The sequence below is a fragment of the Symphalangus syndactylus genome, chromosome 11 (assembly GCF_028878055.3).
Source record: "Symphalangus syndactylus isolate Jambi chromosome 11, NHGRI_mSymSyn1-v2.1_pri, whole genome shotgun sequence".
Taxonomy (NCBI): Eukaryota; Metazoa; Chordata; class Mammalia; order Primates; family Hylobatidae; genus Symphalangus; species Symphalangus syndactylus.
In genome coordinates, this window is record NC_072433.2 from 115,130,919 (window position 1) to 115,143,963 (window position 13,045).

Consider the following 13,045-nt stretch of genomic DNA (forward strand, 5'->3'; position numbering starts at 1 on the left):
TAGTGGTATCTTATGATGGTTTTCATTTGTACTTCCATAATGGCTAAAGATGCTGGGCATCTTCTCATGTACTATAAGTGTCTACTCATATTTTGAAGGGTTATTTATTGCATTGGGAGTTCTTACTATTGAGTTTTGAGAGGTTCTAGATACAAGTACTTTATCAAATAAATTATTTGCAGTTTTTTTCTCTTGAGTATATGGATTGTCGTTTCATTCCTTCAATGGCATCATTAGAAGAGAAGCTTATAGTTTTAGCTATGTCCAGTTCATCTCTTTTTCCTTTTTGGATTGTGCTTTTGGAGTGATATCTAAGAAACCTTTCCCTAGCCCGGGGTCCCAAAGATTTTCTTCTGTGTTTTCTTCTAGAGGTTTTACAGCTTTAGGTTTTCAGCTAGATATATTACCATTTGTAGCTAGCTTTTGTATATATTGTGAAATTTGAGTCAAGATTCATATGGATATCCAGTTATTCCAGCACCATCTGTTAAGGTGATCTCTTCTGTTTACCTACCTTTGTGGTTTTCTCAGAAATTAATTGACCCTACAGTGTGGGTCTATTTCTAGACTCTGCCATTCCATTCATCTTGGCAAAAGCCCCTGTGACTCTTACACCATTCATGAAGTTCTGCACATTAGGTAATAGCAATACTACTAGGATCTGTTTCTTGTTTACACACTTCTGACTCCAAATGTGTGGGTTTTCCCCACGCAAACCAATTCCCCAACTCTCTGGACACTAATTGGGTATCCAACAATTCAATTAAAATTTGACGCTAATTGCCCAGAGTTGGTGCAGACCCCATAGGTTAAGAGCTGCATCTCACAAGACTACTCCCACTTCAGATGCCAGTTGCAATTTCAGGCCTCCTGTACCTCTGCCCAACTGGCTATATATTGGGGGTTTCCACAGCCCCTTCCTCAGGTTTGATAATTTGCTAAAATGGCTCCTAGAACTTAAGCAAACAGCTTACTATCATCAGTTTATAATAAAGGCTACAACACAGAGCCAAATAAAAGAGTTGCATAAAGCATGGTATGGGAGAAGGGATGCAGAGCTTCCATGACCTCTCCAAGTGCCATCCTCCTGGCACCTCTGTGTTCACCAGCCTGAGTTCTCTAAACCCCTTTGTTTATAGTTTTCCATTATATAGCCACGATTGATTAAATCATTGGCCATTAATGATTAGCTCAATTTCTAGTGCCTCTCCCTTCTCTTCTCCCCTAAGGTGTGAGGGGTGGGAGCTGGGGTGGGTAATGGGGGTGTTGAAAGTGCTAACCCTCTAATCACATAGTTGTTCCTCTAGCAACTAGCACTGTCCCATCCAGAAGCTATCTAAGGGCCCACCAAGTCACCTTATTAGCATGAACTGAGGTAGATTTGAAGGGGCTTATTTTAAATAACAAAAGATGCTTCTCTCACCTGATGAGTAAATTCCAAGGGTTTTATAAGTTCTGTTGCAGTAACCTTGGATGAAGACCAAATATATATTTCTTCTTACATCACAACATCACAGCAAGGAAAATAATTTCAGTATTTTGCCTGAGTTTAAAATGGAATTGTGATTGGGCTTTATTTTTTCCAAAGGATTTTAAATTACTTAACTCTTAAAACAATAACAAGAGATAGGTGAGGCAGTCATTTTAGTTTTGATTTTAGTTATGGGACTAAATAACAGATTGCTCGAGTCTTCTCACAGCTTTACTGTTCACCTATGGCTTGAAGTCACAGATTCTGAATCTCAGCCTTACTGTGTGTGAAATGAGAAGTTTAGTACCAGGATTCTATGAGGCCACACATTCAGACCACAGTGGAAGTGTATGGAGAGAGTGGTAGGTGGCGAGGAGAAGTTTGGGTCATTTCCTTGATGTTCAGTGATGAGGAGCATCTTTTTATGTGTTTATTGGCCACTTGTAGAGTCTTCTTTTGGGATGTAGTCACATCTTTAGCCAATTTAAAAATTGGGTTGTCTTTTTGTTACTGATCTGTAAATTTTTCTATATATCTAGTTATGTTATTAGGTTTGACATATATATTGTGTGTATTCATTCTCAGTCTGTGGCTTGTCTTACCATTTTTATCATTTTCTTAATCGTGTCTTTCAGTGAACAGACATTTACCATTTTGATGAAGTCCAGTTTCTGTCTTTTTTTTTTATGCTAGTGCTTTGTTCATGGTAGAAATATTTGCCCATCCCAAGGCCATGAAGATATTCTCCTATATTTTCTTCTAGAGGCTTTATAGTTTTAGTTTTTAGATTTTTCTCTGTGGACAGTCTCAAATTAATTTTGGGGTATAATGTGAGATGGAGAGTGTAGTTGTTTTTCTCCCTACCCTTCTTGCCCCCATCCTTGTACACATATCCACTTGTTTTGGCACCATTTGTTGAAACAACTGTCTGTTTCTTAGTGAGTTGTTTTCGATACCATTGTTGAAAAATCAGTTTTCTGTCATCTGGACTGAATTCTGTTGCATTGATTTGTTTGTGTATCCTATTCTGGTACTATCTTGTATTGATTGCTTAGCTTCATAGTAAGTCCTAAGTCTTCTAACTTTGTTCTTCTTTTTCATAATTGTTTTGGCTTTTCTAGATCTCTGGCATTTTCATATAAATTTTTGACTTAGGTATGCCAATTTCTGCCAAAAAAATTGGATTAACAACCTAAATATATAAGGAGCTCAAAAAACTCTTGGAACAAAATCTGATAATCCAATTTAAAAATGGGTAAAAGATTTGAATAGACATTTCTGAAAAGAAGATAAACAAATGGCAAGCAGGCATATGAAAAGGCACTCAACATCACTGGTCATCAGAGAAATGCAAATCATATAAAAAAATCAGGCAGTAACAAATGCTGGAGAGGATGTGGAGAAAATAGAACTCTTGTACACTGTTGGTGGGAATGTAAATTAGTATAACCGCTATGGAGGACAGTTTGGAAGTTCCTCAGAGAACTAAAAATAGAGCTACCATATGATCCAATGCTGTGTATATACCCAAAAGAAAAGAAATCAGTATATTGGAGAGATAGCTGCACTCCCATGTTTGTTGCAGCGCTGTTCACAATAGCCAAGATTTGTCATCTGAATAGAGATGGGTTTTACTTTTTCTTTCAAGTCTCTAGAACTTTTCCTCTTTTTCTTGCCTTATGAACTAGCTAAGACCTATGGTACAATGGTGACTAGAAGTGGTGAGAATAAACATCCTTTCCTTGTTCCTAGTCTTAGAGGGAATGAGTTCAATATCACTGTTAACTATAAGATTTTAAAATGTCATTTGTCAGATTTAGTTCTGTTTCTGAGTTGCTGAGCGTATTTATCATAAATGGATAGTGAATTTTGTTATTATTCTCCTGCATCTGTTGAACTGTATGTTTTTTTTTCTTCCCTTATTCTATTATCACAACCTACATATTTTTTTTTTTTTTTTTTTGCATCTAAAACAACCCAGTATTTGTAGGATAAACTTCACTAGGTCAGAGATATTATCCTTTCTGTCGAGTTTTACTTGCTAATACTTTAACAATTTTTGAGTATGATCATAAGGAATATTGGTCTGGAATTTTTTTTTTTTTTTTTTTTTGAGATGGAGTCTTGCTCTGTCACCCAGGCTGGAGTGCAGTGGCACAATCTTGGCTCACTGCAAGCTCTGCCTCCCAGGTTCATGCCATTCTCCTGCCTTAGCCTCCTGAGTAGTTGGGACTACAGGCACCCGCCACCACGACCCGCTAATTTTTTGTATTTTTAGTAGAGACGGGGTTTCACTGTGTTAGCCAGGATGGTCTCCATCTCCTGACCTTGTGATCCACCCACCTCAGCCTCCCAAAGTGCTGGGATTACAGGCGTAAGCCACCATGCCCAGCCTGGAATTTTCCTTTTTTAATAATAATCTTACTAGGTTTTTATGTCAGTATTATGCTCATCTTATGTGTTTCCTTTTCCTCTATTTTCTAAAAGAGTTTGTGTAAAATTGGTCTTATTTCTTCCTCACCAGTGAAGCCATCTGCGCCAATAGTTTTTTGTTTGTTTTTTTTTTTTTGGCAGGAGTGCTTATCACAAATTTAATTTCTGTCATACTATAGGGTTACTTCAGTTTCCTGTTGCAGTCACACTTCTGCCACATTTTGTTTTTCAAGAAATTTGTGTATTTCATCTAGTTGCAAAATCATTGTAATCAAGTCATTTAATATATTACCTTCTTAACTTTTTGATGCAATAGGATTTGTAATGACATGTCCCTGCTTTCATTCCTAATTTAATTTACTTTTTTTTCTTCTTGATTAGTCTAGCTATTGTTTATCAGTTTTTTTAATACTTAAGAATAACTTTTGGCTTTCTTACTATTTTTTCCATTTTAGATTTTATTTACTCTTTTTCCAGTTTCTCAAGGTAGAAGCTTAGATTATTGATTTATCCTCATTTTTTAGTATAAGCATTTAAAACAAATTTTACTGTAATTTCTGTGTTAGGTATATCTCACTAATTTTATGCTGCACTTTTCGTTATCAAATCAGTTCAAAATACTTTCTAATTTCGCTTGTGATTTATTTAAAAGTTTGTTACGTAATTTAAATATTTAGGTATCTTTCGTGCATCCAATATAGTTCTGTTGTAATATACAGTGTGTCATTTCAGGTTTTTGAAATTGAGACGTATTTTATGACTGATACCAGTTTTTGACGTTAGGCTTTAGCCTAGTTAGGGTTTTGATTACTGATTGGAGATTTAATAACAGTTACCGGGGCATATATCCCCAAATCAAGATGTAATAAAGATGGAACTCAGTATTGTCACTACTTAGTATCTCTGACATCTGACTAATTATGTTCTTTACAGTCAGAGTTTAGGGTAGTTTATGGCCAAATTATGAGACCCCATCAGGACTTTTTTTTCCATATTGATGTCTGTGTTTGCTTGATCAATAGATTTTTTTAATAAAATAATTTTTATTTTCTATGTCTTCAGCATTTTTAGTGATAACAGAAAGGCTGATTTACAAGAGTTTATCATACATACTGTATTGGTAAGCAATTAAGTCAGGGAGACCTGAGTTTAAATACAGTTCTTTACTTACCTGCTTGCATGACCTTAGCCAAATTACTTAACCTCCCTGAGCCATAATTTTCTCATTTGTAAAATGAGGATGACAACAGTACTTTAGTAGAATTAAGTTAAATATGTAGTATTTAACAAAATAAGATGTATACCTAGTCTGTGCTGATTAGTAAAAAATACCACAGCCTTTCAGAGTGGTAGATCTTTTTTTTTTTTTTTTTTTAAAAAAAAACCTCTAGGAAATAGTAATGGAAGTGGGAAGGAATAGGGCAAATAACTGTTGATTTTCATAAGAAGTAATATATGATGTGTAGTTTTTATATTCTTATCCATGCGTCACTTCCTTTTTCTTGAAAACAATACAAATCTTTTAAAATGTGAGTTGTACGTTTTAAGTTTCTGTATTTGTGAAAGACTTTTAAATATTTTGAAACCTCACATTTTATAAAATCAAAACTTTAAGGCACATAACATGAATTTCTTGCTTTAATAGGTTCTATTGGTGATATTTCTGATTCTAAAGTTTGTATTGTCAACTACTAAAGACAAGAGTGTTGACTAATTTCAATAACCTTTCTTTGTGACTTCAGTTTCTCATCTATAAAATCAGGATAAACTTTGTTTTAATTCATTTTTGCTATTGGGAGTAGATGAAATAATTTGTTAATTTTGAAAACATACGTTAAATAAACGCTGATAATTATACTATTGTAGTGATTTTACTTGTGATTTATTATAATGTGATGTAATATATTCATTCTAAGATCTTTGACAAAATTGTCATTATATAAATTAATTGGAGTTTTTAGTGTTCAAGAATATTTCATGGAAAATTTTAAGTCATTTTTATCTCAAAATCATGAGGCTAATGTTAAATGGTTAGGTTGCTTTTTTTTTTTAATTTTCAGGATCATGACAACTAAGGAAGTTTTATAGTGGATGGGTTTAAAGTGTAGAATATTTTGAGCAAATTGATAGGAATCAACTAGAAAACCTGTTACAGGCATTTTCCAAAATGAAGTTTGCATCATTAGTACTTTAACTGTAGAATTTTTTTGTTGGTGCATTTACCTTCTTTATACTGGGTGAACAATAGAAACAAATATTCAGCTGTTTAATGACATTTCACTATATGGTCTTAAGTATTTAATCAGTTTATAGAAATATGTATATAGCTTTATGTGACTTCAGTAGTATTAAAACCAAGTTTTGATTGTGACCTAATGGTCAAATTTAAATTAGAATTTTCGAAGAGCTCTTAGAGACTTCAGGTAAGCATTAGATTGTCTCTGAATCATAATACTGATTTATTTTTTAAGTTAGAAAAATAACTTGCTTCTTGATAGCTCATTTAATATCTTTGTTTATTCTGCCATTTAGACAGGATTTACTGGGATACGAACTACATCTCTTTGGGGATACCCTTATATGCTGTTGTGAGACTTTTTTTTTTTTTTTTGGTCTTGGTATTCACATTACCAGCAAATTGTCATAATTAAGTAATTAAAATCATACCAACTGTGATTTAGAAGTTACATTAAGGCTGGGCATGGTGGCTCACACCTGTGATTCCAGCACTTTTGGGAGGCTGAGGTGGGCAGATCACTTGAGGTCAGGGGTTTGAGACCAGCCTGGCCAACATGGTGAAACTCTGTCTCTACTAATAATACAAAAATTAGTCACATCTGTAATCCTAGCACTTTGGGAAGCTGAGGTCAGGAGATTGAGACCATCCTGGCCAACATGGTGAAACCCTGTCTCTACTAAAAATGCAAAAATTAGCTGAGCCAGGTGGCACACGCCTGTAGTCACAGCTACTCAGGAGGCTGAGGCAGGAGAATCACATGAACCCAGCAAGTGGAGGCTGCAATGGGCCGAGATCACACCACTGCACTCCAGCCTGGGTGACAGAGCAAGACTCTGTCTCAAAAAAAAAAAAAAAAAAAAAAAAAAAAACTTAGGCGTGGTGGCACGCACCTGTAGTCTCAGTTACTCAGGAGGCTGAGGCACGAGAATTGCTTGAACCCAGGAGGCAGAGGTTGCAGTGAACCAAGATTGCACCAATGCACTTCAGCCTGGGCGACAGTGAAACTGTGTCTGAAAACAAAAGCATAAAAATAAAAGTTACATTAAGATTAAATATATTAGAAATTCATTGGGAAATGATCTCTTGGGATCTGTGAAGGGGAGGAGGCTGTGGCCCATTTTAATCTAAAGTTTAAAAGATAAAATGGGAATTCAAATAGGATGATTTTATATTTGATATTGGGAACATTATCTGGATGTTGAGAATTGTTAATATGTGTTTTGTGAAATACTTTTTTTAGGTATTTCTGAAAATACAGTCACTCACTTGCCTCTTTAACTGCTCTGCTTATTGGGGGCATCTGTTTTGTGAATTCTAGTATAATTAAAGGATAATTTGGCATTTTAAATCCTAACTTTAGTACCTGTTTTGTCTTTTTTTGTTGCTGTTGTTTTTTTTTTTTTAGGAGGAGCATATTATTTAATATCTAGAAGTCTAGGGCCAGAATTTGGTGGTGCAATTGGTCTAATCTTCGCCTTTGCCAACGCCGTTGCAGTTGCTATGTATGTGGTTGGATTTGCAGAAACTGTGGTGGAGTTGCTTAAGGTAATTCACCTTCCTTTTAGTCATTCGTTTACCAAATCTTTACTGAGTGATTATATGACAATCACCATGTTAGAGGTTGAGAAAGCAGTGATATGACTAAGAGATTCATCCTTCAAAAAGTTTACTACAGGAGATAGGCAAAGAATAAAATATTACTAGAATGTCAGCAGTGGGCTGGGCGTGGTGGCTCACGCATGTAATCCCAGCACTTTGGGAGGCCGAGGCGAGCGGATCACGAGGTCAGGAGATTGAGACCATCCTGGCCAACATGGTGAAACCCCGTCTCTACTAAAAATACAAAAAAAAAAAAAAAAAATCAGCCGGGCGTAGTGGCAGGCGCCTGTAGTCCCAGCTACTGGGGAGGCTGAGGCAGCAGAATGGTGTGAACCCGGGAGGTGGAGCTTGCAGTGAACTGAGATCACGCCACTGCACTCCAGCCTGGGCGACAGAGCAAGACTCCGTCTCGGAAAAATAAAAAAAGAAAAATATGGCCGGGCGTGGTGGCTCATGCCTGTAATCCCAGCACTATGGGAGGCAGAGTTGGGTGGATCACCTGAGTTCAGGAGTTTGAGACCACCCTGACCAACATGGAGAAACCCGGTCTCTACTAAAAATAAAAAATTAGCCTGGTGTGGTGGCACATGCCTGTAATCCCAGTTACTCTGGAGGCTGAGGTAGGAGAATTGCTAGAACTGGGGAGGCAGAGGTTGCGGTGAGCCAAGGTTGCGCCTTTGCTCTCCAGCCTGGGCAACAAGAGTGAAACTGTCTCAAAAAAAAAAAAAAAAAAAGAGAAAGAAAAATACAAACATTTTTGTATGGTTCAAGCACAAAGCAGCAAGACATTTAATACTAGAGAGAGAAAAAATAATCAGAAGGGTCTTCCTTCCACTGAAGTTAGGGTCTTGTTTGGTATTGGGGGGCGTGACATGCTTAGATTTGGGATGTAGGGAAGTAGCTGACCATATTACAGAGAATGGACTTGAGGAATCACAAATGGAAATAGAGATCGTTTAAAAGGTTGTAGGTGTCCTGGGAGAGGAGATGGTGGCTTATATTAAAACAGTGACTTGTGGAGCGGGAAAGATGTGGGCAAACTTGGGAGATTTTAAAGAATTTGAATGAGTGGATTTGTTAATTAATGGGATGTGGGAAATTAGAGAAATAGGATTTCAAGTTTATACACAAACTTCTGACTTTTGAATTTAGATGGAAGATAATGCCATTTGCGGTATGATGGAGAACACAGGACAGTTTAGTTCGAATGTGTTAACTAGAAGAACCATGAGTATATCCAAATAGAGCTGGCTGTATTGCTCTGGAGTATAATTAAAGAAGAGTGCAATAGGATTCCTCAAATATTATTAAATGAGAGGAACCTCAAGTGACACCTATAATTGCTCATGTTAGGTTAGGTTGTAACTATTCTACAGTAGTAAATGGTACATAAGGAAGTATAAAATCTGACAAGGATTGATAACTGCATTGACATTGACCTTTACGTGTGTACACCAAAGGGATGAAGAAAAAGAAGGGCTATAATACCATGAGTAAGCAATGTACTCATTAGAGTTTATATTCTTTCATCGTTTGATTTAGTGTATATTTTTATTTGATAGTCAAAGTTTAAGGTTTTCTCTGTGAACTCTTATCAAAGTATTAGGGTTTATGCATGTTTTTGTTTCATGGAAAATTTAACTTAGAGAAATATAATGAAATTTCATACATTTTAAACTACATTTATTATATAAAATATTGAGCTATAGCAGTAGTCTTCTATTACAATCATAGTCGATGAATCTAAAAGCCAGTCAATAGATATATTTACACTAGTACCGTTTTTTTTTTTTCAAGTAATTCTCAGATATGATTTCCAAATGCTATAGGGAATTTCAAAGATCAGGTTAATTCAAGAGATGTCGAAATCAAATTTCAAAAAACACTAAAAAATTTTTTTGCAAAGTTCAAAGTATGTAGCTTTATGAAATTGAACGGGACCCTTGAAGGTGGACAAGGTTGGGAATGACTTTTCCTACTGTGTTGGTTAAATATTAACACTTTCTATGCCTTCAGTTGGCAAAAGCATCTTTGGATCTAGGGGTTTTTCCACCCTAATATTTGTATTAAGGTCATTTATGTGGAATTCAAGCAATTTTATTCCTCCCTTGTAGTTGACTTTGTGAAATAATTTCTTTTGAAAAGATTGCTTTTTTTTAAAAGAAGCAAATTGATAGGATTATTATAATCTCTACTTTAGTCAATTGCACAGAATATAGTCATCCTGAATTATCAAAACAACTAAATTATGTTTTAGTTTTTTTGTGCCTTTTATTACCTTATTTAAGAAGTGGTAGCAGTTGATAAATAGCTTTTACTTAGTTAACTGGGATATCATAATCTTTAATTTTATCCTAGATGGGAATCTTTTAAAAATGCCATTGATATTAAACTACAAATAATTTTGTTTGCAGAGTGGAAACAGTGTGTGTTTTTGGACAGCAACAGGAAGGTGTGCTTATCACTTACTCTCTCACAGTATGAAAGATCTTTAAAAGCATGAGTTCACTAATCACAATAAATACAAAATATATTTCTGCTATATAACTTAAAATTCTAACTAGCAGTATTAGTTATAACTTTTTTACTTCTTTGTTAGCAATTCCTTTTTTGATTTATTGAGTCTATATTAAATATAGAAGCGTTAATAATCACACATTTATGCCATCAGATGCTTGAATGACACCTCAGTGGTAAATAGTAATTTGTTCCTTTAGGTCTTTCATTTATTCATTTGGCAACCATTTATTCAACTTCTACATGTAAGGCACCGTAATATCTCTAAAATGTTTCAAAAGGAGTGTGGATGTGTATAAAAATAACTAGTATTGCTTATTATATTTATGATTCCTTTTTCTAGGAACATTCCATACTTATGATAGATGAGATCAATGATATCCGAATTATTGGAGCCATTACAGTGGTGATTCTTTTAGGTATCTCAGTAGCTGGAATGGAGTGGGAAGCAAAAGTAAGTTATGATAGGAACACCTGTAAATATTTAATATGTGAACTTTCAGAGCTTATATTTTGGGAACACTCTAAAGTATGGTAATATTTCCAGATTCTAATGGTACCTAAGTGGCCATTTTCACAAAAGTTTATGTATAAGGTTATTTTCTACTTGACAAGGCAGAGAACCTTGGAGATAACACTCAGCCCAGGATCTAGTTAAACACAGTACTTTGTAAATATTGAATTTCCTGCCTTCTCGCCCATCCTCCAGTTTTGCCGTATGTAAAAATGCTCAGGTCAGTGTGTTAGTCCAAATTAAACATTTGGCTTTGTAATTTATTTAAAAGTTCAACTTAGACATGGGGCAGTAAATAAAAGTTATTGCCCACATGAGGTTAGAGAAGTTATTGTTGCTATTGAAATTTCAGAAGTTATGACTACCAAAGCCAGTATCATTGTTTCTGGAAAAAATTGCTAAAGTCACATGTTACCCATAAGCAGAGCACCCAGAAGTGTTTTTGTCTCTTTGAGAATTAGAGCATCATAGCACAGCTGTAGTTTCCCAAGTAATGGATATCCACAAAGGTGTTTACTTTTAAAGACCTTATAAAAGTCACATATTTGTGCTATATATGATATGATAATCTTTACCAAACCAAATTTAGGAAAGCCTGAAAGAATAATTTTTTCAATCTTGTTCTTTATTGTAAAGTCGTATTAGTGTAAAATTAAATCATTTATTTACACATTTTACAAATTGACTATGAAAATAATAGAATTTTATACCACCTGGGACATGATTAGCATGTATGTAGTTCCATTTCCCACAGATGACACCGTTTTTCATGAGTATTCAGTTTTATTGAGAGGTTGAGAGTGGAGAAGGGGAAATGGTAGTTTTCATAGATTGTTCTTTCCTTCCAATCCCATTGCTACTTGAATTTCCCTCCTGTATATTGTCATCTTCTTTCTGTACTTTTTCTTATTTTCCTGTAGCAATCACACACTCAACATTATGTTTGGACCATGTATAAAACTTGTGTTTGTGTCCAGCATGTTCTCCATGTCAAGATTGTAGCATTAAGGTGGAAGAGACAGGAATGAATGATCTAGAATGAAAGCCCATATTGTTTTGGAATTTACAGTGCTTTATGGTTTGTGGGAAGGCATGCACATCTTTAACTCATTTCAGAAATATGGCATGATCTCACTTTTACTATCTTTTTTTCCCCAGATATTTCTTTAAAGATCTCTTTGTTCATTAAACAAAGATTTATTGAGCAGCTGCTTGGCCCATGGCGTTGTTTAAGGCACTGGGGAATCAGGCAAAACAAGACAGAAATTCTTTCCCTCATGGAAGTTATATTCTAGGGGAATTGAATCAAGATATAGAAACAAGATACTTGATTTTAATTTTTAATGTTTAAAATTGCAGGCTCAGATTGTTCTTTTGGTGATCCTACTTCTTGCTATTGGTGATTTCGTCATAGGAACATTTATCCCACTGGAGAGCAAGAAGCCAAAAGGGTTTTTTGGTTATAAATGTAAGTAAAAAAGATTCAATATTTTTTTAAGGGTACCTATTTATAGAATTTTATCATCAATTAAATTTTGTACATTTTAGATATTTTGTAACAGAATTCACTGTGGTTTGGTGATTCATCCTAATTTACAATTTAGTTTTGTCCCCTTTATGCTGTGCAGTTAGAGTAAAAATTACTTCTATTTACATCTTTTCTTTTTCATTATTAGCAACAAAAGGTGATAGAGTATAGAGAAATCAGTGCTGCTAAGAAGAGAAGCTTTTATTCTCTACTAGTTTTGGGAATTTGTAACTGAGTTTCTAACTTTTGTTCTAATATGACTTTCATTCTTTTAACACATTTAAGCACAACAGTTTAAAAGCGCCTAAGATTGTGAAAGCAACTAGAAATATTAGTTTCTTGGTATAATTGCATTTTTCAAGAGTGCAGGCCATTTGATTTTTAGGAGATCTCACCAGTTGGGTTTGTCTTATTTGTTTTTATAGATTCAGGTTATTTATTTTTGTCGGGAACATAAGTGAATCATGTCTCCTTCTCAGTGCAACACATTTGGAGGGTGCATGATGCAGTTTTTCACATTACTTAGTGGTGTTAGTTTTGATGACTTAGTCAAGGTTATACCTGCACAGTTTCTCTATTGTGAAGTTGTTGTTTTTTTCTTTGCAGTTAATAAGTAATCTTTGGAAGAATACTCTGAGACTGTTCATAGCCCTGTCAAACTTCTACCAAATGGCTTCATCCTTAACCCCTCTCACATCTGGCTTTTGTTGGTCAAAATAAGTCAGATGGTGATAGATGCGCTGT

General features: G+C 35.0%; 1 protein-coding gene across 2 annotated transcripts in view; it reads left to right on the forward strand.

The window, feature by feature from the left end:
- Positions 1 to 13,045, forward strand: part of SLC12A2 (solute carrier family 12 member 2) — a 108,294-nt gene that overhangs the window by 41,998 nt on the left and 53,251 nt on the right. For both annotated transcript variants that reach the window (XM_055299204.2, XM_055299205.2), the window contains exons 5-7: positions 7,549 to 7,688; positions 10,603 to 10,713; positions 12,133 to 12,241. In XM_055299204.2, coding sequence (XP_055155179.1) covers positions 7,549 to 7,688; positions 10,603 to 10,713; positions 12,133 to 12,241 — 360 coding nt within the window. The remainder of the gene's footprint in view (positions 1 to 7,548; positions 7,689 to 10,602; positions 10,714 to 12,132; positions 12,242 to 13,045) is intronic.